The sequence below is a fragment of the Phyllobates terribilis genome, unplaced genomic scaffold (assembly GCF_046119375.1).
Source record: "Phyllobates terribilis strain yellow unplaced genomic scaffold, ASM4611937v1 Scaffold_8__6_contigs__length_399053987, whole genome shotgun sequence".
NCBI lineage: Eukaryota > Metazoa > Chordata > Amphibia > Anura > Dendrobatidae > Phyllobates > Phyllobates terribilis.
Window position 1 is genome coordinate 295,953,119 of NW_027362768.1, and position 26,265 is coordinate 295,979,383.

Here is a 26,265-nt window from a genome sequence, read left to right on the forward strand (position 1 = left end):
GTCACAATAACCTGAGTTCCCCTATAATAATAACTGCCCACTTAACATTAAAAAATATCTTGAGTCTCCCCCCATGTACAGCTCCCCTCTACACCGTATGATGCTCTCCTATAAACAGTATAATGCTCCCCCAACGTATAGTACCCCACACATTATACTTACCCCTTAGTAGCCTCCAAACTGATGGCTGCAACATTGTATGATGGCCCCACACTGCACAAAGACCCCACATTATCTTCCACACTGTATGATGCCCCCACACTGTGCAAAGACCCCACATTATCTCCCACACTGTATGATGGCCCCCACATTATCTCCCACACTGTATGAAAGCCACCACACTGTGCAAACACCCCACATTATCTCCCACATTGTATGATGGCCCCCACACTGTGCAAAGACCCCACATTATCTCCCACACTGTATGACCCTAACTGTAATCCCCACACTGTATAAATAGCCTACATATAGTATAATGCACCAGATAGTCCTTCATATAGTATAATCCCCTCATAGGCAGAGTCCGTAGCATAATCCCCCCCATAGGCAGTCTGTAGCATAATCCCCCCCCCAATCTACTCCCCCCCATAGGCAGTCTGTAGCATAATCTCCCCCCCATAGGCAGTTTGTAGTATAATCTCCTCCCCCCATAGGCAGTCTGTAGCATAATCTCCCCCCATAGGCAGTTTGTAGTATAATCCCCCCCCCATAGGCAGTCTGTAGTATAATCTCCCCCCCTATAAGTAAAGTATGTAGCATAATATCCCCCCCCAATAGGAAAAATAAATAAATAAACACAGTACTTACCTCTCCTCCTCGTTCCCTTGCTGCTCCGGGCGCCCGGCCCGCACACATCTTCAGCACAGCGGCCGGGAGCCAGGTGATGACGCCATTGATGTCAGAAGCAGAGGGGGGACAGATGGGAGAGGGAGCGTCGCGCTCCTTCTCTCATCAGTTAACTTGCGGCAGTGACGGGCGGGGGAGCCTGATGCTGGCACCGGGGCCCCCCCTCCTGCTCAAGGGCCGCATATCGGCCGCCGGGGAGTGCAGGAACATCCAGTCTCCCTGCTCTGCCCGGAATTTAACTGTAAAGGCGTGCTGTGCATGCCGATACAGTTAGAGTAGCGTAGCTCTGGGTGGGCCCCCTCAGAACGCGGGGCCCGGGGCGACCGCCCCCCCCCACCTGGTAGCTACGCTACTGATGCCTCCCTTACCCTAAATTTTGCATCTAAAAAGATGCCCAAAATTACAATCAATAATTTCACAACTATTAGGAGGCTTTGTCGCAAGTTCAGTCATTTCCACCAGAAATCAAACAAACTTGATAATAGTCAATGGAGTCCATATGCCACTGTTTATGTCCATCATGGGACGATCCTTTTTTTTTCCATGAGTTATTTTTTCTTTCCCTTTAATGGAACATAGATGAATCCAGCCTTACAATTTGAACAAGACCTAAAAGTTTATAAAACACTAGAAAAAATGTACAAATGCCAATGTAAAATAATCTGCGGTTGCCTATCAGGCTATATGCCCATGATGCAGAAATGAAGCAGAAATTTTCCTGAGCATTTCTGCATCTCCTTGGCAGAAAAAACGCATGCGGATTTTACATGCGTTTTTTAAGCGTTTTTGCATGCATTTCCACATGTGTTTTTTCAAGCTCTTTTCCAAGCGATTTTGAGCATCACTTGAAAAAGTGCTTGACAAGTTGGTCACACAATATAACTCCATGCAACTGGCATGGATTTATATTGTGTGACAAACTTATGCTGCTTTAAATGCAGAATCAATAGTAAAAAAAAAAAGAATTAAAACGTAAAAAATACAAAAAAAACATTATACTTACCCCTCCGGTGTCCCCCGATCTCCTCTCTGGTGGCGTCCTCTGTCCTCGGCATCCCGCTGTGTTCTGAAAGGACCTGCACTGACGTCATTTACCATTGACCATCACATGACTAAATGACGTCAGCGCAGGTCCTTTCAGAACACGATGGGACGCCGAGGACAGAGGACGCTACCAGAGAGGAGGCCGGGGGCCGCCAGAGAGGTAAGTATAATGTTTTTTTTTATTTTTTACGTTTTAATTATTTTTTTACTAATGGTACCCAGGTCTGGAGGAGAGTCTCCTCTTCTCCAGACCCGGGTACCATCCGCGCATTGAACAGCATAACATCTACATGCATACATGTATACATGCGGATGTTATGCCGTTCAGTGCAAGTCAATGGCGGCAATTTCGCCGCGTTTACGCACAAGAAATGGTAGTGCTGTGGATTTTTCCGCAATGATAATCCGCAGCGGAAATTTCTGCAGCATGTGCACAGAACATGAGGATTATCATTGGGAAACATGGCAGACAACTTAACATGCGTTTTTAATGTGTTTTCACGGCGGAAATGGTGCCGCGGAAACGCATTAAATACTCATTGTGGGCACGCAGCCTTAGTGTAGATTCACCTTTGGTAAAAAAAAAATAATAATTTTCCTTTATTTGCATTTCAGGTTGTGAATGGATATTTTGTTCACTTTTTTGCTCCTCCTAAATTGACTTGTGTTCCAAAAAATGTAGTTTATGTCATAGACAGAAGTGGATCAATGTGGGGTAGAAAAATGCAGCAGGTAAGATATTCTATACATAATTTTGTATTGTATGCATTGCAATAGCTTTCTATTTTTTGCTTTACATTTCCTTCTCTGTATATCTGTTACCAGTGACAATAACTGGTGCTGTGACCATATTAAACAGTTTCAAATCCACCTTGAAGGACACAAAATATACTATATCTCCAAGAAAAATAATGTATTTCCAAGAGCCCTTTTACTAAAAGCGCTTATTGACACTTGAGTATTTAAACACAGATCTAATATGGATTACTTCTGATTTTGTCTCCATATTATTTTAATATTTGTTACATATTGTGCTCTGAATTGTCTGTTTTTTGTTCAGATTTTCAATCAATTTGTTTTTACTTTTTTTTATAATATTGCAGAAATATACAGCATAGAAAGTTGAACAACACTTACATGTGAATTATGCTCAATTCATTTATTTATATGGGCTAAGAACACCCATAAGACTATATTGAAACTTGTTCCATATTAAAAATAGAAAATATTTAAAAACATTAAGTGTGAACGAAACCTTTTAAGTATATTGATAGTGAAAAAATGGAATTCATATGAATCCTTAATATGGAAGTGTGGATGACCTCAAAAATTACAAAAAGAATATTTTAAATGTAAAAAGATAATGTCCTATTTGTGCATAGATAGCTACAGAAAATGCACTCATGACAATTTTATACAGTAGTGATGAGCGAACATATTCTGTTAACCCTTTCGGCGAGCATGCTTGGGTACTCGCTGAGTATCTTCAGCGTGCTCGGGTGTTATGTTTTAGTCACTCTGTGCTCATGATTTGCGACTGTTTTAGGCTATGTGCCCACGATGCAGAAATGAAGCAGAAAATTTCTGCAGCATTTCTGCATCTCCCTGGCAGAAAAAACGCATGCAGATTGTGCATGCGTTTTTCCTGCAGAATACATGCGGATCCACATGCGGATTCACATGCGTTTCCGCATGCAGATTGACAAGCGCTTTCCATGCGATAGCATCACTTGGAAAGTGCTTGACAACTAGGTCACACTGTATAAATCCATGCAAACAGCATGGATTCATACAGTGTGAACCGTAAAAATTAAAACAAATAAAGCTATACTCACCCCGGAGGCCCCGGGCGTGGCTGCAGCGCTGCTTCCTGGCTGGTTCCCGGCTGCCGGCATATCGCGAGACAGAGCGGTGAAGGGCCTGCGGTCACATGACTGTGACGTCACCGCAGGTCCTCAAGCGATGCCGGCATTCAGAGAGAAGCCGCCGGACAGGTGAATATAAACTTTATTTGTTATTTTATTCTTTTTTTACAGGTAGAATGGTACCCAGGGCTGGATGAGAGTCTCCTCTCCTCCAGAACTGGGTACCATCCGCACATAGAGACGCATAGAAGCCGCTTGTAAAAATGTACAGTCGCGGTTTCTATGCGTCTCAATGCAAGTCAATGGCGGGAGTTCCGCTGCGCTTCCACAAAATTAAATGACATGCTGCCGATTTTTGTATGCAGCATAAACGCTGCGGAAAAATCCGCAGCATGTGCATAGAACATGCGGAATCCCTTTGGGGACCATGGGGTGCGGATTACCTAGCGTTTCACAAGCATTTCCGCTGCGGAAATTCCGCAGCATAAACGCTTGAAAAACGCTACGTGGGCACTCAGCCTTACAGCTTTAATACATGTGAGGAATGCCTAAGAAACAGGCATGAGCACGGGGTGACTAAAACATAACACCGTATGCTCGCCGAAAGGGTTAACAGAACATACTCGCTCATCACTACTTTCTATATCAATTCCTAAAACCTGTTTACTCCTATGGAATAAAAATCTATCCAAGGTTACGAGTTGATCACACAGGCGCACAGTTTGTTAGAATTCGGAGCTTTGATATACATCCTGAAAAGACCCCCATACTGATAGGGGCTGATATGATGGGTGGATTCTCTAAGCCAGGGGACCTCAAACTACGGCCCGCGGGCCACATGCGGCCCGCGGAGGATTTTTATCCGGCCCGCCGAGCTGTGGGCGGAGGAGAGCGGTGTCAGCGCCCGCTCCCTCCCGCTTGCTCAGGGCCCCGGCAGCCAGATACTTACCTCTCCCCGTGCCTCTGCAGATCCGCTGTCTTCCTGCTGTGTGCTCCCTGTGACGTCTCAGGTCAGAGGGTGCGGTGACGTCTTTACACCGCGCCCTCCCCTGAGCCATCATAGGCAGCGTAGAGCGGGAAGATGCCGGCGACGCTGGAGTCCGGACCCGAGCAGCGGCAGCAGGTGAGAAGTGAGGTGAGTATTTTTTTATTTTTTTTTAATGTATGGAGGCATGGGGCATAATATTAGGAGTGACATCCTGCATGGGGCATAATATGGGGGGGGTGACATCATGCATGGGGCATTATATGGGGGAGTGACATGCTGCATGGGGCATTATAAAGAGAGGGGGGTGATATCCTGCATGGTGCATTATAACGACAGGGGAGTGATATCCTGCATGGGGCATTATATGGGGGGGTGACATCCTGAATGGGGCATTATAACGACAGGGGAGTGATATCCTGCATGGGGCATTATATGGGGGGGTGACATCCTGAATGGGGCATTATATGGGGGGGTGACATGCTGCATGGGGCATTATATGGGGGGTGACATCCAGCATGGGGCATTATATGGGGGGGTGACATCCTGAATGGGGCATTATAAAGACAGGGGAGTGATATCCTGCATGGGGCATTATATAGGGGGGTGACATTCTGCATGGGGCATTATATGTCGGGGTGACATCCTGCATGGGGCATTATATGGGGGGTGACATCCTGCATGGGGCATTATAAAGACAGGGGAGTGATATCTTGCATGGGGCATTATATGGTGGGAGAAAGGGACATCCTGCAAGGGGCATTATATGGGGGGTGACATCCTGCATGGGGCATTATAAGGGGGGAACAGCCTGCATAGAGCATTATGAGGGGGAAACAGCCTGCCTATTGGGGACATTTACCTGCCCATTGAGGACCTATGCTGCCTATTGGGGACATTTACCTGCCTATTGGGGACCTACGCTGCCTATTGGGGACATTTACCTGCCTATTGAGGGCCTATGCTGCCTATTGGGGACATTTACCTGCCCATTGAGGACCTATGCTGCCTATTGGGGACATTTACCTGCCTATTGGGGACCTATGCTGCCCATTGGGGACATTTACCTGCCTACTGGGGACATTTACCTGCCTATTGGGAACCTATGCTGCCTATTGGGGACATTTACCTGCCCATTGAGGACCTATGCTGCCTATTGGGGACATTTACCTGCCTATTGGGGACCTATGCTGCCTATTGGGGACATTTACCTGCCTATTGGGGACATTTACCTGCCTATTGGGGACCTATGCTGCCTATTGAAATACCGGTTGATTTAACTTTACTTGTTCTTCATTTTAAATATTGTATTTGTTCCTGTATTGTTTTTTTTACTTCAAAATAAGATATGTGCAGTGTGCATAGGAATTTGTTCATAGTTTTTTTTAAAAAATTATATTCCGGCCCTCCAATGGTCTTAGGGACCGTGAACTGGCCCCCTGTTTAAAAGTTTGAGGATCCCTGCTCTAAGCTATAGGTCAGGGTGAAAAACGGATGGAAGGCGATGGCACATTGGGCAGGATTTCTGGATGACACTTGGATCATCGAGGACCAGGATATCAGGCAGACAAGCGGAGCAGGAAACACCAGGAGACACAGAACTGGGAGTGCAAATATACAAAGGATGTGTAGTCCAGGACTTGAAGCAAACAAATGGTTAAAACCAGAGTTTTATGCCATCAGCAGACAGATGGTCCTTGGTAAGGACATAACAGTGATGAACAGGCAGAATGAATACTTGCGTGTAGAGAAGACATACACTGTTGCAGCAATGTTTGTAGTGTGAACAACACCAGAGAAGAGTTCATTATGCTTGCAGCGGATGAAGAGTTAACTGCATGTCTAGGCCAGGAAGTAAATGCAGATACAGTTAGGTCCATATATATTTGGACAGAGACAACATTTTTCTAATTTTGGTTCTAGACATTACCACAATGAATTTTAAACAAAACAATTCAGATGCAGTTGAAGTTCAGACTTTCAGCTTTCATTTGAGGGTATCCACATTAAAATTGGATGAAGGGTTTAGGAGTTTCAGCTCCTTAACACGTGCCACCCTGTTTTTAAAGGGACCAAAAGTAATTGGACAAATTAAATAATTGTAAATAAAATGTTCATTTTTAGTACTTGGTTGAAAACCCTTTGTTTGCAATGACTGCCTGAAGTCTTGAACTCATGGACATCACCAGACGCTGTGTTTCCTCCTTTTTGATGCTCTGCCAGGCCTTCACTGCGGTGGTTTTCAGTTGCTGTTTGTTTGTGGGCCTTTCTGTCTGAAGTTTAGTCTTTAACAAGTGAAATGCATGCTCAATTGGGTTGAGATCAGGTGACTGACTTGGCCATTCAAGAATATTCCACTTCTTTGCTTTAATAAACTCCTGGGTTGCTTTGGCTTTATGTTTTGGGTCATTGTCCATCTGTAGGGATGGCAGCCATAGGAGAAGGACGGTTATACAGAGAACTGCTAGATCTGCAACAGACAAAACAGTGATTTTATCAAAATGACCTCATGCAGACAAGTAAGTGACACATCGCTGGAATTAAGGTCTTTCTCCCTACATTATGGTGCTCCCAGGTTACATAGCAAAATGCTGGGGACAGATTGTTTTTAACTGTGTGATTGCCCCACAAAGTGTATGTGTTACAATACATACTACAGATTTTTTGGACACTTTTTTATTATTCAAATCTGACGTATGTACACAGCACACTAATGCTGTGGCCTGTTGTCGCTGTTTTTTTTGGCGTGTACCAGGCATTTTTGGTTGATCCTTTTTGGAAAATTGGGAATTGTGTTAAAAAATACAAAAGAGAAGTAAAAAAGTACTGACATTTGACTGTGTGACTGCCTCACAAGGTATTACCTGTATTATTTATTAATTCAAGTTTTTTTTTTTTATCCTATCTTATTACATATTTAAATTAGCCCATTGGGCCATATGCTTTTTACTGCTCTTACATATTATATCAGTATGTGCAATTTGTGATTATGTGTTTATTTTATTCTAACATCTATTAATTAAAATGTAATTTGTTTGTGGAACAACCCTTTAAGTTTGTTTCCATATGAAAAGGTTCATCGTTATATTTGATAAGGAAAAACGTCCTCAATTGTAGACATTTTTCTTTAATAGATATCAAGGTTGGCCCGTGACTTTGTCCAAGTTTTTATTTTGGCTCTCTCTGTATTTGAGTTTGACATCCCTGGTGTAGAGGATTGTAACTGTCACTTAATATTCAAAATCAATCAGTATCGCTATAAAAAGTCTCTGTTCAGACCAGGCCTAATTGACAATTGGGTGTTACCATTCCCTGTGGGAATAGGATATGTCCTTATGCAATCTGTTACCCTCAGCAATGATTTAGGTACTGTGTAGGGACACAAGGCAATGGTAACACCCAGTTGTCAACTTAGGCATAGTACTCACCCAAAAATTTCAAAATAACAGCACAGTCCAGGGTTGTAAAAAAATATGCTCCAGTAATATTTGTATTTTAGTAGGAATACTAGTATTTTATTCGCACAGACATAGCAAGTGAGCAGTTTGGCACGATACACCATTATTTTGCTAGGGTTGCTTTTTAGTCCCAGTCTGGCCCTGTTGGCTTCTAGGATCTAACTTCTTGTAGTTGATTCACGTTTAACTTATTGTAATAATGATATGTCCTGCACATTGATAATTTTGCAAAAATAGTATGTGCGCACAGCCTGTTTAGATGGATGAATATCCTTTTAGTAACCATTTAGTGGGGCACAACATACTCAGGACCTATCCATGATTTGAGTAGTTCATCAATATCACTTTGGTGGGGGGTCGATACCTGACAACTCCACTAATCAGCAGTTATTTGCTCCTGCAGCCACTGGAAGTAAACACTTTGGATGGAGCTACAAAGGGAAGCTCCATTTAATGTGCAGTGGCCGCAGTTGGGTACTGTAGAACAACTTCTAATCTTTTGAATGGGAGCCGTTGTGCATTACTCGGCAGTGGCAGCAACACATTGAATGGAGCTTCCCTTTGCAGCTCCGTCCAAAGTGTTTAGAGCCAAACAGCTGTTTGGTGGAGGTGTTAGGTGTTGGACCTCCACCGATTTGATATTCTAGACCGATCTTAAAGATAGGTCATCGATATGTTGTGCTGTGCCTGAACATCTCCTTTAATGTATAGATATACTTAGATATAGAATTTAATAAAGGGTTTTTCTATACCTGATACTTTACCAATTATCAGTTTGCTCCTAACATTGCGGGGTCCCCTGCCAGTCCCTGTATTTTCTGTCGTGGCAATGACTGGCATGTGACTGGGGCCATTGATTAGCTGCAGAGCCCAAATATCCATATTATTTTATTATAGACCATATTGCATGTCTTTTTATAACAGTGGTGAAAACTCCCTTTAAAGAGAATCTGTCAGTAAGATCACAGATATGAAGGTATCATTCCTATGACCTACATGTCCATATAATGGCTTAGGAGGGTTGACCCTACTGACAGATTCCCTTTAAAAAGGACAAGTCATCAGGTTCATGCTACTGCTCAAACCATAGACAACATGAATCTGCGCAGTTACAAGCAGGTATGTTTCACTATGAAATTCTTCATTGTTTTAGAAAATACATACTTTGAAAAGCTAGCCAGGGACTACAGGTGCATCTCACTAAATTAGAATATCATCAAAAAGTTAATTTATTTCAGTACTTCAATACAAAAAGTGAAACTCATATATTATATAGAGTCATTACAAACAGAGTGATCTATTTCAAGTGTTTATTTCTGTTAATGTTGATGATTATGTCTTACAGCCAATGAAAACACAAAAGTCACTATCTCAATAAATTAGAATACTTTATAACAACAGCTTGAAAAATGATTTTAAAATCCGAAATGTTGGCCTACTGAAAAGTATGTTCAGTAAATGTACTCAATACTTGGTCGGGGCTCCTATTGCATCAACTACTGCATCAATGTGGCGTGGCACGGAGGCGATCAGCCTGTGGCACTGCTGAGGTGTTATGGAAGCCCAGGTTGCTTTGATAGCAGCCTTCAGCTCGTCTGCATTGTTGGGTCTGATGTCTCATCTTCCTCTTGACAATAGAGAATCTATGGGGTTAAGGTCAGGCGAGTTTGCTGGCCAATCAAGCACAGTGATACTGTTGTTTTTAAACCAGGTATTGGTACTTTTGGCCGTGTGGACAGGTGCCAAGTCCTGCTGGAGAATGAAATTTCCATCTCCAAAATGCTTGTCGGCAGAGGGAAGCATGAAGTGCTCTACAATTTCCTGGTAGACGGCTGCGCTGACTTTGTTCTTGATAAAACACAGTGGACCTACACCAGCAGATGACATGGCTCCCCAAACCATCACTGATTGTGGAAACTTCACACTAGACCTCAAGCAACTTGGATTGTGTGCATCTCTACTCTTCCTCCAGACTCTGGGACCTTGATTTCCAAATGAAATGCAAAATTTATGCATTTACATAGTGTTAATGACTGCCTTCTGGACATCTGTCAAGTCAGCAGTCTTCCCCATGATTTTGGAGCCTACTGAAACAGACTAAGTGACCTTTTTTAAACACTTAGAAAGCCTTTGCAGGTGTTTTTTGTTATTTATTCTTATTTACTGAGATAATGACTGTAACATACCTGGCGGCGTCCTGGCATAGTGGTCCATCTCCCACTGTGCAAGAGCGCGCACTTGATCTCCAATCCAGAATGTCTCTCTGGCTTCCCTCCATGCTGTCTGTTTGCTTCTGTTTCTGCTGCTTAAGGGCGGCGCCCGATCACTTCCTGCTTTTTGTACCTGCTGCAGGCACACCCCTTGTGCGTCCTCAGCCTATTGCTGTCTGTCACCTGGTATTTAAACCAGCTGCTCCAATTAACCCATGCCTGAGCATTGTGTTTCATTCAGTGTGCTCTTTCACTCTGAATGTGCCAGGTCCCCTTCTGTGTTTGCTTGCCTGTCCTTCCTGGAGGCTGTATTTCCAGGCCTGTCTGAACACGCTCCTTGCCTGTTCGTTCTGCCTTCTAGGGGCCGCATACCTAAACCCGCTCCTGTATTTAGTCTGTCCTGTCTGAACACGCTCCTAGCCTGTTCCTCCCGCCTTCTAGGGGCTGCATACCTAGACACGCTCCTGTATCTTGCTACTGTGTCTGTTCTTGTCTGTATACTCTTCTAGCCTGTTTCCTGTGTTTCTCTATGTCCGTACCTTTCCTTTTTCTGCAGAGTCTGAACTCGTACCTAACTCCTGCTCGTTGTCACTGTACTTCCGTTTGTGAGTTTGTGGTCCACTCGCTACTTCACTGCAAGTACCCTGTGGGTATCTGGTTCTGCCTTTCCCTTCCTGTCTGTTCCGTGTGTACAGAGCCCTGTCCCCCCTGCTCTGCCTTGCTCACCGCTCCGGCGGTTCTAGCTTGCTCTGCCTTGCTCACCGCTCCGGCGGTTCTAGCCTGCTCTGCCTTTGCTCACCACTCCGGCGGTTCTAGCCTGCTCTGCCTTTGCTCACCGCTCTGGCGGTTCTAGCCTGCTCTGCCTTTGCTCACCGCTCCGGCGGTTCTAGCCTGCTCTGCCTTTGCTCACCGCTCCGGTGGTTCTAGCCTGCTCTGCCTTTGCTCACCGCTTCGGCGGTTCTAGCCTGCTCTGCCTTTGCTCACCGCTCTGGCGGTTCTAGCCTGCTCTGCCTTTGCTCACCGCTCCGGCGGTTCTAGCCTGCTCTGCCTTTACTCACTGCTCCGGCTGTCTCGCTCCGCTCTGACCCTTTGCTCACTGCGCCGGCAGTCTTGCTCCGCTCTGACTCTTTGCTCACTGCTCCAGCAGTCTCGCTCCGCTCTGACCCTTTGCTCACTGCTCCGGCAGTCTTGCTCCGCTCTGACCCTTTGCTCACTGCTCTGGCAGTCTTGCTCCGCTCTGACCCTTTGCTCACTGCTCCGGCAGTCTTGCTCCGCTCTGACCCTTTGCTCACTGCTCCGGCAGTCTTGCTCCGCTCTGACCCTTTGCTCACTGCTCCGACAGTCTTGCTCCGCTCTGACCCTTTGCTCACTGCTCCGGCAGTCTTGCTCCGCTCTGACCCTTTGCTCACTGCTCCGGCAGTCTTGCTCCGCTCTGACCCTTTGCTCACTGCTCTGGCAGTCTCACTCCGCTCTGACCCTTTGCTCACTGCTCCGGCAGTCTCGCTCCGCTCTGACCCTTTGCTCACTGCTCCGGCAGTCTCGCTCCGCTCTGACCCTTTGCTAACTGCTCCGGCAGTCTCGCTCCGCTCTGACCCTTTGCTCACTGCCCCGGCAGTCTCGCTCCGCTCTGACCCTTTGCTCACTGCTCCGGCAGTCTCGCTTTGCTCACCGCTCCGGCAGTCTCGCTCTGCTCTGACTACTCTTGCTCACCGCTCCAGGTGGCCTTGTCCTGATCTACTCTTGCTCACCGCTCCAGGCGGCCTCGTCCTGCTCTACTCTTGCTCACTGCTCCAGGCGGCCTCGTCCTGCTCTACTCTCGTTCACCACTCCAGGCGGCCTCGTCCTGCTCTACTCTCGCTCACCGCTCCAGGCGGCCTCGTCCTGCTCTACTCTCGCTCACCGCTCCAGGCGGCCTCGTCCTGCTCTACTCTCGCTCACCGCTCCAGGCGGCCTCGTCCTGCTCTACTCTCGCTCACCGCTCCAGGCGGCCTCGTCCTGCTCTACTCTCGCTCACCGCTCCATGCGGCCTCGTCCTGCTCTACTCTCGCTCACCGCTCCAGGCGGCCTCGTCCTGCTCTACTCTCGCTCACCGCTCTAGGCGGTCTCGTCTTGCCCTGCTCTCGCTCACCACTCTGGGCGGCCTTACTCTGCTGTGTTTGTCCGCCACATCTGTGGTTCTGTTCCTGAGTCCCAGTGTGTACTGGGTCCTATCCCGCCTGTGTTCCTACCTGCTAGTGCCTCCTTGTCTGCACTCTAGCCGTGCTTGCCTGTACCCCCCTGCCTGCATACCCGCCTGCCTGCATACCAGTCGTGCCTGCCTATACCCACCAGTCTGTGTGCCAGCCTAACCTGTCTGTTCCTGTATTCCCCTGTGTGGGTCAACAGCCGTGTCCGGGGTCTGTCCTGGAGTAGCACCTGGTCCCTCTGCTCTGTTCCTCCTTGGTGCACTGGCGTCGTATGCCGTCGTGCGACTCTGGTCGGATCGGGTGAATACCTAGTTACGCCCCTCCAGGCATTCACTCTCCGGCACGGTCCAGTGGAATCACACGCACACGCCGCTCAGCCCGGGCGTGTGCATTACAGCATGCTCAGGCCATGGTTCCCATTGAGCCCCACGGCCTTCGCTCTCTGAGACGTTTTCCAGCGAATACGTGCATTAAAAATATATAAAAAAAAAAATATATATATATTTTTTTTTCTTTAGCTGAGTTCCAGGCGAATTACGCACCCGTCCAGATGGATCTTTCTACACTCGTTCCTGCGGATCCGCCACGGTACTATGGGGATCCAAGACAGAGTCGTGCATTTGTGGAGCAATGCATGCTACACTTCAAGTTCTACACTCTTTGTTTTCCCACCGATCGGGCTAAGGTGGGATTCATGATGTCTTACCTAGCGGGTGATGCCTTGAAATGGATCACCCCCCTATGGGACGCACAGGATTCTATCGTCCTGGACATAATGGCCTTCCTGGTGGCCTTTCTAATGGTCTTCGATGATCCTAACCCGGAGGCTCCTGCTGAAGCTTCACTTCCCAATATCCCGGAGCAGCCCCGATGGGTAATGTGTGTGGGTAGCGCACTAGTCCTCCTGCCCGAAGAGACTACTGCCCATCGAGAATCCACACCGGAGGACCCCCTGTTGCCTCCTGAATCCCCCGGGATACCACTTGATGACAATTGGAGAGAGACTTCGTTATACTCTGCACCTGATACCTCGCCCGCTTCATCCAGTGAGTCCGACCTAGTGTTCTCTGAAGCAGAGGTTACCCATGAGTCTCTTCACCCCTCCGACATGACGGAGGACCTCCAGTTGTCTCCTGAGCCCTTCGGGGTGCTACCTGGTAGCGAAAGGACAGAGACTCTCCTATACTCTGTACCTGATACGTCGCTCGCTTCGTCCAGTGAGTCCAACCTAGTGTACTCCGAAGCAGAGGTTACTCCCGAGTCTCTACACCCCTCCGACCAGGGGGACGACCTCCAGTTGTCTCCAGAACCCTTCGGGGTGCCACCTGGTGGTGAATGGACAGAGATTTTCCTATATCCTGGATCTGATACCTCGCTCGCTTTGCCTAGTGAGTCTAACCTAGTGTACTCCGAAGCAGAGGTTATTCCCGAGTCTCTACACCCCTCCGACCAGGCGGAGGACCTCCAGTTGTCTCCAGAACCCTTCGGGGTGCCACCTGGTGGTGAATGGACAGATACTTTCCTATACTCGGCACCCGATACCTCGCCTGCTTCGTCCAGTGAGTCTGACCTAGTGTTTTCTGAAGCAGAGGTTACCCCCGAGTCTCTTCACTCCTCTGACCTGGCAGAGGACCTCCAGGTGTCTCCTGAACCCTTCGGGGTGCTACTTGATAGCGAATGGACAGAGACTCTCCTATACTCGGTACCTGATACCTCGCCTGCTTCATCTAGTGAGTCTGAACAAGTGTACTCCGAAGCGGAGGTTACCCCCGAGTCTCTGCCTCCCTCCAACCCGGCGGAGGACTTCCAGTTGTCTTCTGTACCCTCTGGGGTGCCACCTGAAAATATGTGGAGAGAGACTTCCTTGTGTGCTGTTCCTGGTACTCCACCCGTTTCGTCTGTTGCTGAGGATGGCTGGATAGGAGGTAGCATCCTAGCTAACCAGATGAGACCAGTTTTTCCTGTGGACAGTGGAAGTGATCTCCTTGAAGTGAAGGATTGGCCCTCGAATTCCCTGCGGAAGATTCTGGCAGGCCTGAAGAAGAGGGGGCGTAAGGGGGGGGGGTACTGTAACATACCTGGCGGCGTCCTTGCATAGTGGTCCATCTCCCACTGTGCAAGAGCGCGCACTTGATCTCCAATCCAGAATGTCTCTCTGGCTTCCCTCCATGCTGTCAGTTTGCTTCTGTTTCTGCTGCTTAAGGGCGGCGCCCGATCACTTCCTGCTTTTTGTACCTGCTGCAGGCACACCCCTTGTGCGTCCTCAGCCTATTGCTGTCTGTCACCTGGTATTTAAACCAGCTGCTCCAATTAACCCATGCCTGAGCATTGTGTTTCATTCAGTGTGCTCTTTCACTCTGAATGTGCCAGGTCCCCTTCTGTGTTTGCTTGCCTGCCCTTCCTGGAGGCTGTATTTCCAGGCCTGTCTGAACACGCTCCTTGCCTGTTCGTTCCGCCTTCTAGGGGCCGCATACCTAAACCCGCTCCTGTATCTTGTCTGTCCTGTCTGAACACGCTCCTAGCTTGTTCTTCCCGCCTTCTAGGGGCTGCATGCCTAGACACGCTCCTGTATCTTGCTACTGTGTCTGTTCTTGTCTGTATACTCTTCTAGCCTGTTTCCTGTGTTTCTCTATGTCCGTACCTTTCCTTTTTTCTGCAGAGTCTGAACTCGTACCTAACTCCTGCTCGTTGTCACTGTACTTCCGTTTGTGAGTTTGTGGTCCACTCGCTACTTCACTGCAAGTACCCTGTGGGTATCTGGTCCTGCCTTTCCCTTCCTGTCTGTTCAATGTGTACAGAGCCCTGTCCCCCCTGCTCTGCCTGGCTCACCGCTCCGGCGGTTCTAGCCTGCTCTGCCTTGCTCACCGCTCCGGCGGTTCTAGCCTGCTCTGCCTTTGCTCACCGCTCCGGCGGTTCTAGCCTGCTCTGCCTTTGCTCACCGCTCCGGCGTTCTAGCCTGCTCTGCCTTTGCTCACCGCTCCAGCGGTTCTAGCCTGCTCTGCCTTTGCTCACCGCTCCGGTGGTTCTAGCCTGCTCTGCCTTTGCTCACCGCTCTGGCGGTTCTAGCCTGCTCTGCCTTTGCTCACCGCTCCGGCGGTTCTAGCCTGCTCTGCCTTTGCTCACTGCTCCGGCTGTCTCGCTCCGCTCTGACCCTTTGCTCACTGCTCCGGCTGTCTCGCTCCGCTCTGACCCTTTGCTCACTGCTCCGGCAGTCTCGCTCCGCTCTGACCCTTTGCTCACTGCTCCGGCAGTCTCGCTCTGCTCTGACCCTTTGCTCACCGCTCCGGCAGTCTCGCTCTGCTCTGACTACTCTTGCTCACCGCTCCAGGCGGCTTTGTCCTGCTCTACTCTTGCTCACCGCTCCAGGCGGCCTCGTCCTGCTCTACTCTTGCTCACCGCTCCAGGCGGCCTCGTCCTGCTCTACTCTCGTTCACCGCTCCAGGCGGCCTCGTCCTGCTCTACTCTCGTTCACCGCTCCAGGTGGCCTTGTCCTGCTCTACTTTCGCTCACCACTCCAGGCGGCCTCGTCCTGCTCTACTCTTGCTCACCGCTCCAGGCGGCCTCGTCCTGCTCTACTCTCGTTCACCGCTCCAGGCGGCCTCGTCCTGCTCTACTCTCGCTCACCGCTCCAGGCAGCCTCGTCCTGCTCTACTCTCGCTCACCACTCCAGGCGGCCTCGTCCTGCTCTACTCTCGCTCACCGCTCCAGGTGGCCTCGTCTTGCCCTACTCTCGCTCACCGCTCCAGGCGGCCTCATCCTGCTCTACTCTCGCTCACCGCTCTAGGCGGTCTCGTCTTGCCCAGCTCTCGCTCACCACTCTGGGCGGCCTTACTCTGCTGTGTTTGTCCGCCACATCTGTGGTTCTGTTCCTGAGTCCCAGTGTGTACTGGGTCCTATCCCGCCTGTGTTCCTACCTGCTAGTGCCTCCTTGTCTGCACTCTAGCCGTGCTTGCCTGTACCCCCCTGCCTGCATACCCACCTGCCTGCATACCAGTCGTGCCTGCCTATACCCACCAGTCTGTGTGCCAGCCTAACCTGTCTGTTCCTGTATTCCCCTGTGTGGGTCAACAGCCGTGTCCGGGGTCTGTCCTCGAGTAGCACCTGGTCCCTCTGCTCGGTTCCTCCTTGGTGCACTGGCGTCGTATGCCGTCGTGCGACCCTGGTCGGTTCGGGTGAATACCTAGTTACGCCCCTCCAGGCATTCACTCTCCGGCACGGTCCAGTGGAATCATACGCACACGCCGCTCAGCCCGGGCGTGTGCATTACAATGACTTTTGTGTTTTCATTGGCTGTAAGCCATAATCATCAACATTAACAGAAATACGTAATCATCAACATTAACAGAAATAAACACTTGAAATAGATCACTCTGTTTGTAATGACTCTATATAATATATGAGTTTCACTTTTTGTATTGAAGAACTGAAATAAATTAACTTTTTTATGAAATTGAAATTTTGTGAGATGCACCTGTATATGTTTGGTGTCTACATTGGGAGAGTCCTTTCAGTTAACTGGAGTGGAGCAGGGAAAAGACAACTGACAGGTCTCTACCTATTTGTGGACATAGGGAGAGAGATGTCAGTCTAGAAGAGTGGGCAGGGAAAAGCTACTTGGGACCTGCATCTTGGACTAAGCATGTGCCATCAAAATTCCAGATTACCAACTTTTTGCAATTTTCCTGGGTGCTGTTCACATCTTAGTCTCTGTTATCAAGGTAATGCATCTCTGCAAGCAAGTTACCAGTTTGCCAATGCACTATGCTGTGGTTTACCATATCCCTGCTACAAGTTCCTTAATGGATACACAATGTTTTTGCTATTAACCATATCCCTCCTGCAAGTTCCAAACTGCATGTCCTGAGAAGCTCTGAAGAGAGACAAAAGCACACACAAAATAGGGCAATACCGTCTGGCAAGGGGTAGGTATAATCAATGGTAGCACTCACTTAAAGGTGTTGTGTGCAGGTACAACACCTATAAATGCATCAAAAGCCGCTGCTGCTGCTGCATGTCCTGATTCTCTCTGATCCATGTGCTGAGCTTTTCCACTCCATCATTGTCTCTGGTCCGCGCTGCTCTCCCTGACCTATGGCTTAGAGAATCCACCTCGCCAGGTGAGGACATAACACCCAGGTGGCTTTTCAAAATATGTACCGTAATTAATTTCATAATTTCAGTGTAAAACATACAGTACCTGGCTGCTTTCCCGCAGTCAGACTATGATTCATGCTGTGCGTGATTTGGACAGTATGAATCTATTTTCACATGTATCTGTTGGCACTATATAAAAATATGTAATCAGCAATAATTTTTCATACAGAGTTGTTTTTAATTTTAGGCCAGAAAATATGTCTCTTTTTCTGAAAGTAATACATTGTACATCTACTTAACAAATTTATCTGTACACAGACAAAAGATGCCCTTCTCCAGATTCTGAAAGATACTTCAGAGCATGATCACTTCAATTTCATACTGTTTGACAATAATATTATTCAGTGGAAGGATTCTTTAGTCAAAGCAACTCCAAAAAATCTAGAAGAAGCTAGAAAATTTGTCCAAACTATTTTTCCCAATGGCTGTAAGTACTTTTTAATGTTACCAAAAATGTATTCATGGGGTTTTCAGAAGGATATATGTCATTCTGTTTCTGGAAATATTTGTCTTTTTTTCAGTTTTTGGCATTTCAGTAATCATCTTCAGTAATCATCTCTCCACTGCCCCATAAAAACAAAGATGACAAATTGCAACTTTGTGTTTTTTTTAAATCTTTGCAAATATAGTTTGTAAAGAGCATCTATTTTACAGAAGCAGGGACGAGGCTTACTTAAATAAGACTTGGCTGTGTCATTAAGGTACATCCAGTCATGTATTATTTTTGGCATTTACAAATGGCCCAACAAAGTTCAAAGTGATCCTTGAGTGGGCTCAGGTCCATAAGGTTCTTTACTTTCAGTTTGTAGATAATGATATGCTCGTGCTTCGGGGCGGCCTGCGGGGGGGCGCTCTATCTGGTGCTCTGCTTACATATTCATCAGTATGCTCTTATGACAGCTCACTGTGCCTTCACTGACTTGCCTACTATTTTACCTAGGCCAGCACTACTAGATGCATTATGTAAAATAGGAGGCAGGTCAGTGAAGGCATAGTGAGCTGTCATAAGAGCATACAGATGAATATGTAAGCAGAGCACCAGATACAGCCCACCCCCGCACCCCCAGAGCTGCCAGGGAGCACGGGCATATCATTATCTCCAAACTGAAAGTAAAGATTACACAAGAACCACAGGACGGATTTCATCAACCAAGGTATCATTTTAATGAGTGTAATGTCACCCACCTGACAGTGTATGTCGTTTACTGAGCACAATAGTGGTGACAAGTGCGCTTTAAAGACTACCTGTTACCACGTCAAAAGTGGCTGTTTTTTTGTCCTTATTTTATTCCCGTTGCTGCCACAAGTGTTCCTTAGTTATGGTCCTTTTTACTTAGCGCTTAATGTGCTAATTTTTATGGTCTTTAGAAGGGGACATTGCTTAAAGGCCTCTCTGGGCGCGTTAGTAGGCTGCACTGCATAATTACTATTGATGAGCGAGTGTGCCTCATTAACCCTTTCGTGCTTGGCGACATGGTTAATGAGGCATACTCGCTCATCACTAATAATTACCCTTTGAGCAACACCTCCATTGTAAAGACTGCTTTTTGTTTGATTTATTTCAAACCGTCATACAATTCCAGAGATAGGGGCCTTGTTATTTAGTGGTGCTTTTATCATCTTTACCAAGGAGGTGTTGCTCACAGTTAATAATGCCGAGCAGCCTAAAGACATGTCCCCAGAGGATCCTGTGAGCCACGCCCCTGTAGACTGTGTACTGAGGAGGTCTCTCTCAGAATACAGAGGGCGGAGGACAAAAGATACTAGCAGACAATTTGTTGGGGAACACCTTTTTACTAAGAACAGAAACTGGGTTGCCCCAGCAATGCAAGAAAGAAACACAAATAAACTTCACATACCTAGCTCAGGACAGCTAGGACCCCTGTGCTGCACAACTGACAGGACCAGGATGTACTAACAAAAGAACTATAATTTGCCTACCCAGTGGTTCCACCTAATCCGGTAACCGAGTGTTACCCAGAGCAATGATGCAATCAGATAGATGCACAAGGCGGCCCATGCAGTGATGCAGTGCAACAGTTCCCCAACCTAACAACTCTCTACGTTTACAATACTGTTATTCTAACTATACACAAGCTCACTACTAGGGGAAGTCTCTAGCTAAGGTTCACCCAAACCTGCCTACAACCAATATCTCTAATTGATAACCTATGTTTTGTGCCAAACTCTTCCTGCTATTTGCGTGCATGCATCCACCGGTATCCCTGTGGTGGGGCCTGAGCTCAGGACTTACCGTCCGGTAATTGTTCTCTGAAGAAGCTGTATGATCGTCCGACCGGTCACTTAGCTGGGAAACTGAGGAGAGGGTCCTGACCTTGACACAGGAGCACAGTTTTCAGTCTGTCAGGTCAGACTAGCAGAAGGCCCTTCACGTTACTCAGATGCTTTGGGGGGGAATCTAACTCTGCATCCAACTGTAGTCGTCCCCCCAAAGTGATTCTTTCTCTTTGGCCAGAGACACAGGCAAGGCTTCACCTTCACTCAAAGTTCTGTTATGCTCCCAGCACGCTGCACACACAGAGCTCTTAGGATGCAGCACCACAATCTCCTTCCTCTCCTCTCTACTTGCTTTTGCAGACTCACACACCATCAAGTTCACCATAGAGTCACTTTTAGAGGCAACAGAGACCTCTTGTGGCCGGAGGCTGATACCGCAGCAATGTACACACATCTCCCTTTCACACCCCCTTGGTAAAAAACAGAAGAATTAGCACTAAATAATAAAGCCTATATCTCTGGAACTATATGGTTGATTTAAAATACAACAACAACACAGAATATTTAGAGGAGTAGTGAGAATGAAATAATAGCAAAATTGGCCACTTATGATCTGGTGACAGGCCCCATTTAAGTCAAATTATTTGACAGGTACAGTATTCTCTTATATTTACAATTTCATTTTAGTAAGTTTTGTGCTCTACTGTAAACAATAATTACATACATTAAACATAAAAAACTATTAAAATATTGTTTTATCATAGGGACGAACATCAATGACCCTGTGCTGAAGGCTGTTGAGTTATTAAATAAAGCACATGAGGCTAAAACTGTTCCTGAGAGAAGTGTTTCCTTAATCGTCCTCCTCACAGATGGTGAAGCCAATGCAGGTAGGTAAAACAATTTAGATGGTTTTGTATGTTTTCTAAAAAAACACTCCAATACAAACATTATTTTTGGTTTATATTAGTTTACTTACATATTGTTACTCACTTGTCATGGCTCCAGTACCGGGCTTGGCTTCTTCCTTCCCCTATGGCCTGCTTACTCTGTGCTTCCGCACATTGGGCTTCTATAATAACTCACCTCTGATGTTATTGACGCGCCCCCTGGGCCGTGGGGTACCCGGTGCCGGGCCGGTAGATGCTGGGGGTTGTAGTCACAGTGGCGGTGACCCGGTCCGTGACCCAGGGCGGTCAATCCAAGAGGTTATTTATATATAGGTTTTTATAATGTCCGACTACGCCACCTGTGAAGTGCGGCTAAAGGGGCCGCCGCTGCAGATCAGTCCACTGAAGCTGATGGTTTGGCAGCAAGGGCAGTATAACTCCCCAAAGGAAGAGTGTAGCTTCAGGGCAGTGTGTGGATGATGGTGGTTGTGCAGGTTGTGCTGGGCGCTGTAGTGCAGTGAGGGATGGCGCAGCAAGGAACACAGAGACAAGATAGTGCAGTCCCAGGGTCTTTACTCCCAGTTATTGCAGTCCAGTTTACAGAGCTCAATGTAATTGCCCACGTCGTTCTGTGCTTACTCAGTGAGGGGCTCAGTCCACCCTCAGGTATTTCCAGATCACTTAACAGGACCCCTTTCTGTGTGCCTTCCTCAGCTGTCTTCCTGCGCTGGCTCTCACCCTCCTGCCCTGCGCCTCACAGTCAGTGTCCCAAGCCGGTGGCCTCGGGTCTTGGCGGGCGACCTGCAGTCCCCTGGGCCCTATGTGGCCACCTTTTCGGCGATTGTTAACTGTGGTAGTGGGCAACTGCACCCTGAAAGTACAGCCACCTTCGGTTGCTAGTTGGACTTAAAGTATCCGTGCTAGTTAAGGGGCCGGTCCCCTCTGCGGCTTGATCCTTCCACTGTCTTGTAGATTCGGGCATACGGGTGGCCTCCAGCACTACCCGTACCCTTAGGATCCCCTCGTTCCTCCTGGAGCCTTTCCTGCTCCCCTTCTCTTCCCAGACTTGGGCCTCACTGTCCAGGCCCGCCTCTGGAGCAGAGCTCATGCAGAGCCTCTGCTCCTGTCACTTCTCCTCCTCTGACTGAACTCACTGATCTAAGATGGTTTTTCTTTTTATATCTCCCTGTCATGTGCTCCCCTAAGCTGCTTTCTCCACCCACATCCACTACATGTCCCCTCCCGTCAGCTAGGAACACGGTACTGTGCTCTCCCTTAGGAGCAATCTCACCCTATCCCCGCTGCAGGATGTGTTGGATGTAAGTGTTGAGGTCCTGAGCCATACTCTTTCCTTACCTGAGAGTGAGATACCACACCTCTGAGTGAGATGCAGTACCTCTGTGGCGACCGAACCCTCAGGGGCGCCACATTATCATCCAAGAACTTTTAAGACGTCTCAGAAGGTTCTGCGCCGGCTAAGTGTTCAGCTAGTTAGTGAACACTGCCACCACATTCTTTTCTGGAGTCTAGTCACACTTCCCTCTTGGCTGTGCTACTGTAGCGTCGGCGTCCCTGCCTCCTGCTAGGCAGGGACGCTGTTCCCCTCACCTCTCCGCTCTGTGCCCGGCGTCTTCCTCCCGCTCTGCTGGCAGCGCGCGCTGCTTCCCGGCCACGGTGCTTAGGGCGCGCGCGCGCTCCCCCCCTCTTAAAGGGGCCGCGCGCGCCGTCCTAAGGAGTCCCCGGCCAATGGTCGGAGGACTTCACCATATATAAGGCACCTCCTCCAAAATGGAGGTGCCCGAGCAATGTTGTTGCAAAGCCTTCACTCTGCTTCAGCCCTCAGGTCCTGTTTCCATTTACCTGCCAGTCACCTGCCAGATTCCTGCCTGTTACCTGCCAGTCTCCTGACAGATTCCTGCCTGTTACCTGCCAGTCACCTGCCAGATTCCTGCTTGATACCTGCCAGATATCCGTTTACCTGCTTGCAAGCCTGCGGTCCAACGGTCTGCCTTCCGACACCTGTCAGTCTGTCTTTGGACCAGCCTGCCCGCTCACCTGGGAGCGCTCGTCTGCTACCTGCCTGCTAGCCTACCTGGAGGCTCCGCCGTCACTTGCCGTGACCACCTGCTTGTCCAGAGACTCTTGTCTGCTCACCTGGGAGCGCTCATCTGCTACCTGCCTGCTAGCCTACCTGGAGGCTCCGCCGTCACTTGCCGTGACCACCTGCCTGTCCAGAGACTCCTGTCTGCTCACCTGGGAGCGCTCATCTGCTACCTGCCTGCTAGCCTACTTGGAGGCTCCGCCGTCACTTGCCGTGACCACCTGCCTGTCCAGAGACTCTCGCCTGCTCACCTAGGAGCGCTCACCTGCTACCTGCCTGCTAGCCTACCTGGAGGCTCTGCCGTCACTAGCCGTGACCACCTGCCTGTCCAGAGACTGTCCCTGTCACTTGCCGTGAGTACCCGTCCTTCTACCCAGAGACTGTCCCTGTCACTTGCCGTGACTACCTGCCCTTCTACCCAGAGACTGTCCCTGTCACTTGCCGTGATTACCTGCCCTTCTACCCAGAGACTGTCCCTGTCACTTGCCGTGATTACCTGCCCGTCTTCCCTGGGAGCCACCCGCTTCCTTACAAGGACCGCCCCCTTGTATAGTTGCTCAGAGGTTCCGCCTCCCAGACCCGTTACAGTTTGCTCGGGCCATGGAATCCGGTGGCACCCAAGCTCCCTCGCTCTCGGACCTATGTCATGAACTGTCCCGTCAGAGGTCCCAACAGGAGTCCATCCTGAGTCACCTGCGGAGTGTCAACTCTCGCCTGGACACTCTGTCTGCTCCACCTGCAACCACCGCTAGTGTCATGACTCGCAACCCGGCAGCGCCGCTGCCCACCAATACCATGGTATCCTGTCCAGGACCCCGGTTTTCTGCACCTCCTCGTTTCGGAGGTAACTCCGCTCAAGCTCGGGGCTTCATAAACCAGTGCACCCTGCACTTTGAACTCTTGTCCCACCAGTTTATCTCCGACCGGTCCAAAATAGCCTTTATCATGTCCCACCTCACGGGGGAGGCTCTGGCTTGGCTAAATCCTCTGTGGGAGAGAGGAGATACCCTGGTGTCCGACCTGCCAGCCTTTCTCACGGCTTTCCGGAAAGTCTTCGACGAACCCGGACGGAAGACTTTATCCGCATCGTCTCTGCTACGCCTCCGTCAAGGAGATCTCACCGTGGGCCAATATGCCATATGGTTCCGTACCCTTGCGTCGGAGCTGGCCTGGGATAACGACGCTCTGGTGTCTGTCTTCTGGGAGGGTCTGTCCGGCCGTATTAAAGATGAACTCGCCGGTCGGGACATTCCTACCACTCTCGACGACTTAATAACACTTGCCACCCGGATTGACATCCGATTCCAGGAGCGCGCCAGAGAGGTTACCCGTGAGATGAGGTTTCCACGTCTAGCCCCCACCTTCCAGAAACCCGTCACTCCCTCCGTTACTCCCCAGGCACACTCACCTGAGCCTATGCAGGTCGACCAGACCAAGATGGTCAAAACCCGTCAAGACTTACGCCGTGCCGAGGGGAGCTGCTTCTACTGTGGCAGTAAGGACCACCGGATCCGTTCCTGCCCAGAGAGGTTGGGAAACGCCTGTGTCTAGGATCGCTCAGAGAGGTCGCCCTAGACAAAAGTAAACCCTCTCCATCTCTGCTGCTGTCAGTCTCTATCACCTGCGGAGAGAACCGCTATTTCGAATTGGCTCAACTTGACTCAGGAGCTGCTGGAAATCTCATTTCTCAGTCTCTGGTAGAGAAATACCGCATTCCCACCAAACCTCTGGCCGTACCTTTATCTGTCGCCGCCGTGGATGGGGGCCTCTTACCACATCCCATCCAACTCATCACCGAATCCATAACTCTGTAGGTGGGAATGCTGCATTCTGAGAGCATCTCCTTTCATGTTCTGCCTGGACTCTCTCACGCACTCTTGTTAGGCCTACCTTGGCTCCAGAAACATGCACCCGTGCTTGACTGGCAGACCGGAGAAGTCCTTCGCTGGGGACAGGACTGCCATAGGACTTGTATAGTTCCCGTTCATCCTGCTCGTCCTTCTCCTACCCCAGTCAGTCTACCCGGTCTACCGGTTCCCTATTGGTCTTATGCGGATGTCTTCAATAAAAAAGAAGCAGAGACATTACCCCCTCATAGACCATACGATTGTCCAATCGACCTGATTCCCGGCTCTACTCCTCCCCGTGGGCGTATCTACCCTTTGTCCGCAGCGGAGACCCGGTCCATGTCAGAGTATATTGAGGAGAATCTGGCCCGGGGATTTATCCGGAAATCTACCTCCCCGGCGGGAGCAGGCTTCTTCTTCGTCAAAAAGAAGGACGGCTCACTCCGTCCATGTATAGATTATAGAGGCCTTAACCAGATTACAGTGAAGAATAAATACCCCCTCCCGCTCATTCCTGAATTATTTGACCGCCTGAGGGGGGCTAGAATCTTCACCAAACTGGATCTCCGTGGGGCGTATAACCTGGTCCGTATCCGTCAGGGTGATGAGTGGAAGACGGCATTCAACACCCGGGACCGCCACTATGAGTACCTTGTAATGCCCTTCGGTCTCTGTAACGCTCCTGCCGTCTTTCAAGAGTTGGTCAATGACATCTTTCGTGACCTTCTCTACTCCTGCGTGGTGGTGTACCTGGACGACATCTTGGTCTTCTCTCCGGACCTTCCTACTCACCGGAGGGATGTTCATCAGGTCCTACTCAGGCTCAGGCAGAACCACCTCTATGCTAAATATGAGAAGTGCATCTTTGAGCAGACCTCTCTTCCATTTCTGGGCTACATAATCTCTCAGACCGGCCTACAAATGGATCCTGAGAAACTGTCTGCCATCCAGAAGTGGCCCCGACCAGAGGGGTTGAAGGCTATTCAGCGCTTCCTGGGCTTCGCCAACTATTACCGCCTCTTCATACCGCACTTCTCTTCCCGGACTGCCCCTATCTCTGCGCTCACCCATAAGGGTACTAATCCCAGAAGATGGCCGCCCGAAGCTGAGGAGGCCTTTCTTTCCTTAAAACAGGCCTTCTCCTCCGCCCCTGTGCTGCATCGTCCGGACGGCAACAAACAATTCTTCCTAGAAGTTGACGCTTCCTCCTCCGGAGCCGGGGCAGTACTTACCCAAAAGTCATCTTCCGGGAGAATGGTAACCTGCGGTTTTTTCTCCAAACTCTTCTCCTCTTCTGAGCGCAACTATTCTATTGGAGACCGTGAATTGTTAGCCATTAAGCTGGCACTGGAGGAGTGGCGTTACCTGCTCGAGGGGGCTCTTCACTCGGTAATAATTTACACGGACCACAAGAACTTGGCTTACCTTCAGAGCGCCCAGA

At 49.0% G+C, this 26,265-nt stretch overlaps 1 protein-coding gene across 10 annotated transcripts in view; it reads left to right on the plus strand.

Annotated features, from left to right (window-relative positions):
* Positions 1 to 26,265, plus strand: part of LOC141157339 (inter-alpha-trypsin inhibitor heavy chain H3-like) — a 148,748-nt gene that overhangs the window by 20,476 nt on the left and 102,007 nt on the right. For all 10 annotated transcript variants that reach the window (XM_073644449.1, XM_073644450.1, XM_073644451.1 and 7 more), the window contains 3 exons: positions 2,506 to 2,622; positions 18,007 to 18,175; positions 20,751 to 20,876. In XM_073644449.1, coding sequence (XP_073500550.1) covers positions 2,506 to 2,622; positions 18,007 to 18,175; positions 20,751 to 20,876 — 412 coding nt within the window. The remainder of the gene's footprint in view (positions 1 to 2,505; positions 2,623 to 18,006; positions 18,176 to 20,750; positions 20,877 to 26,265) is intronic.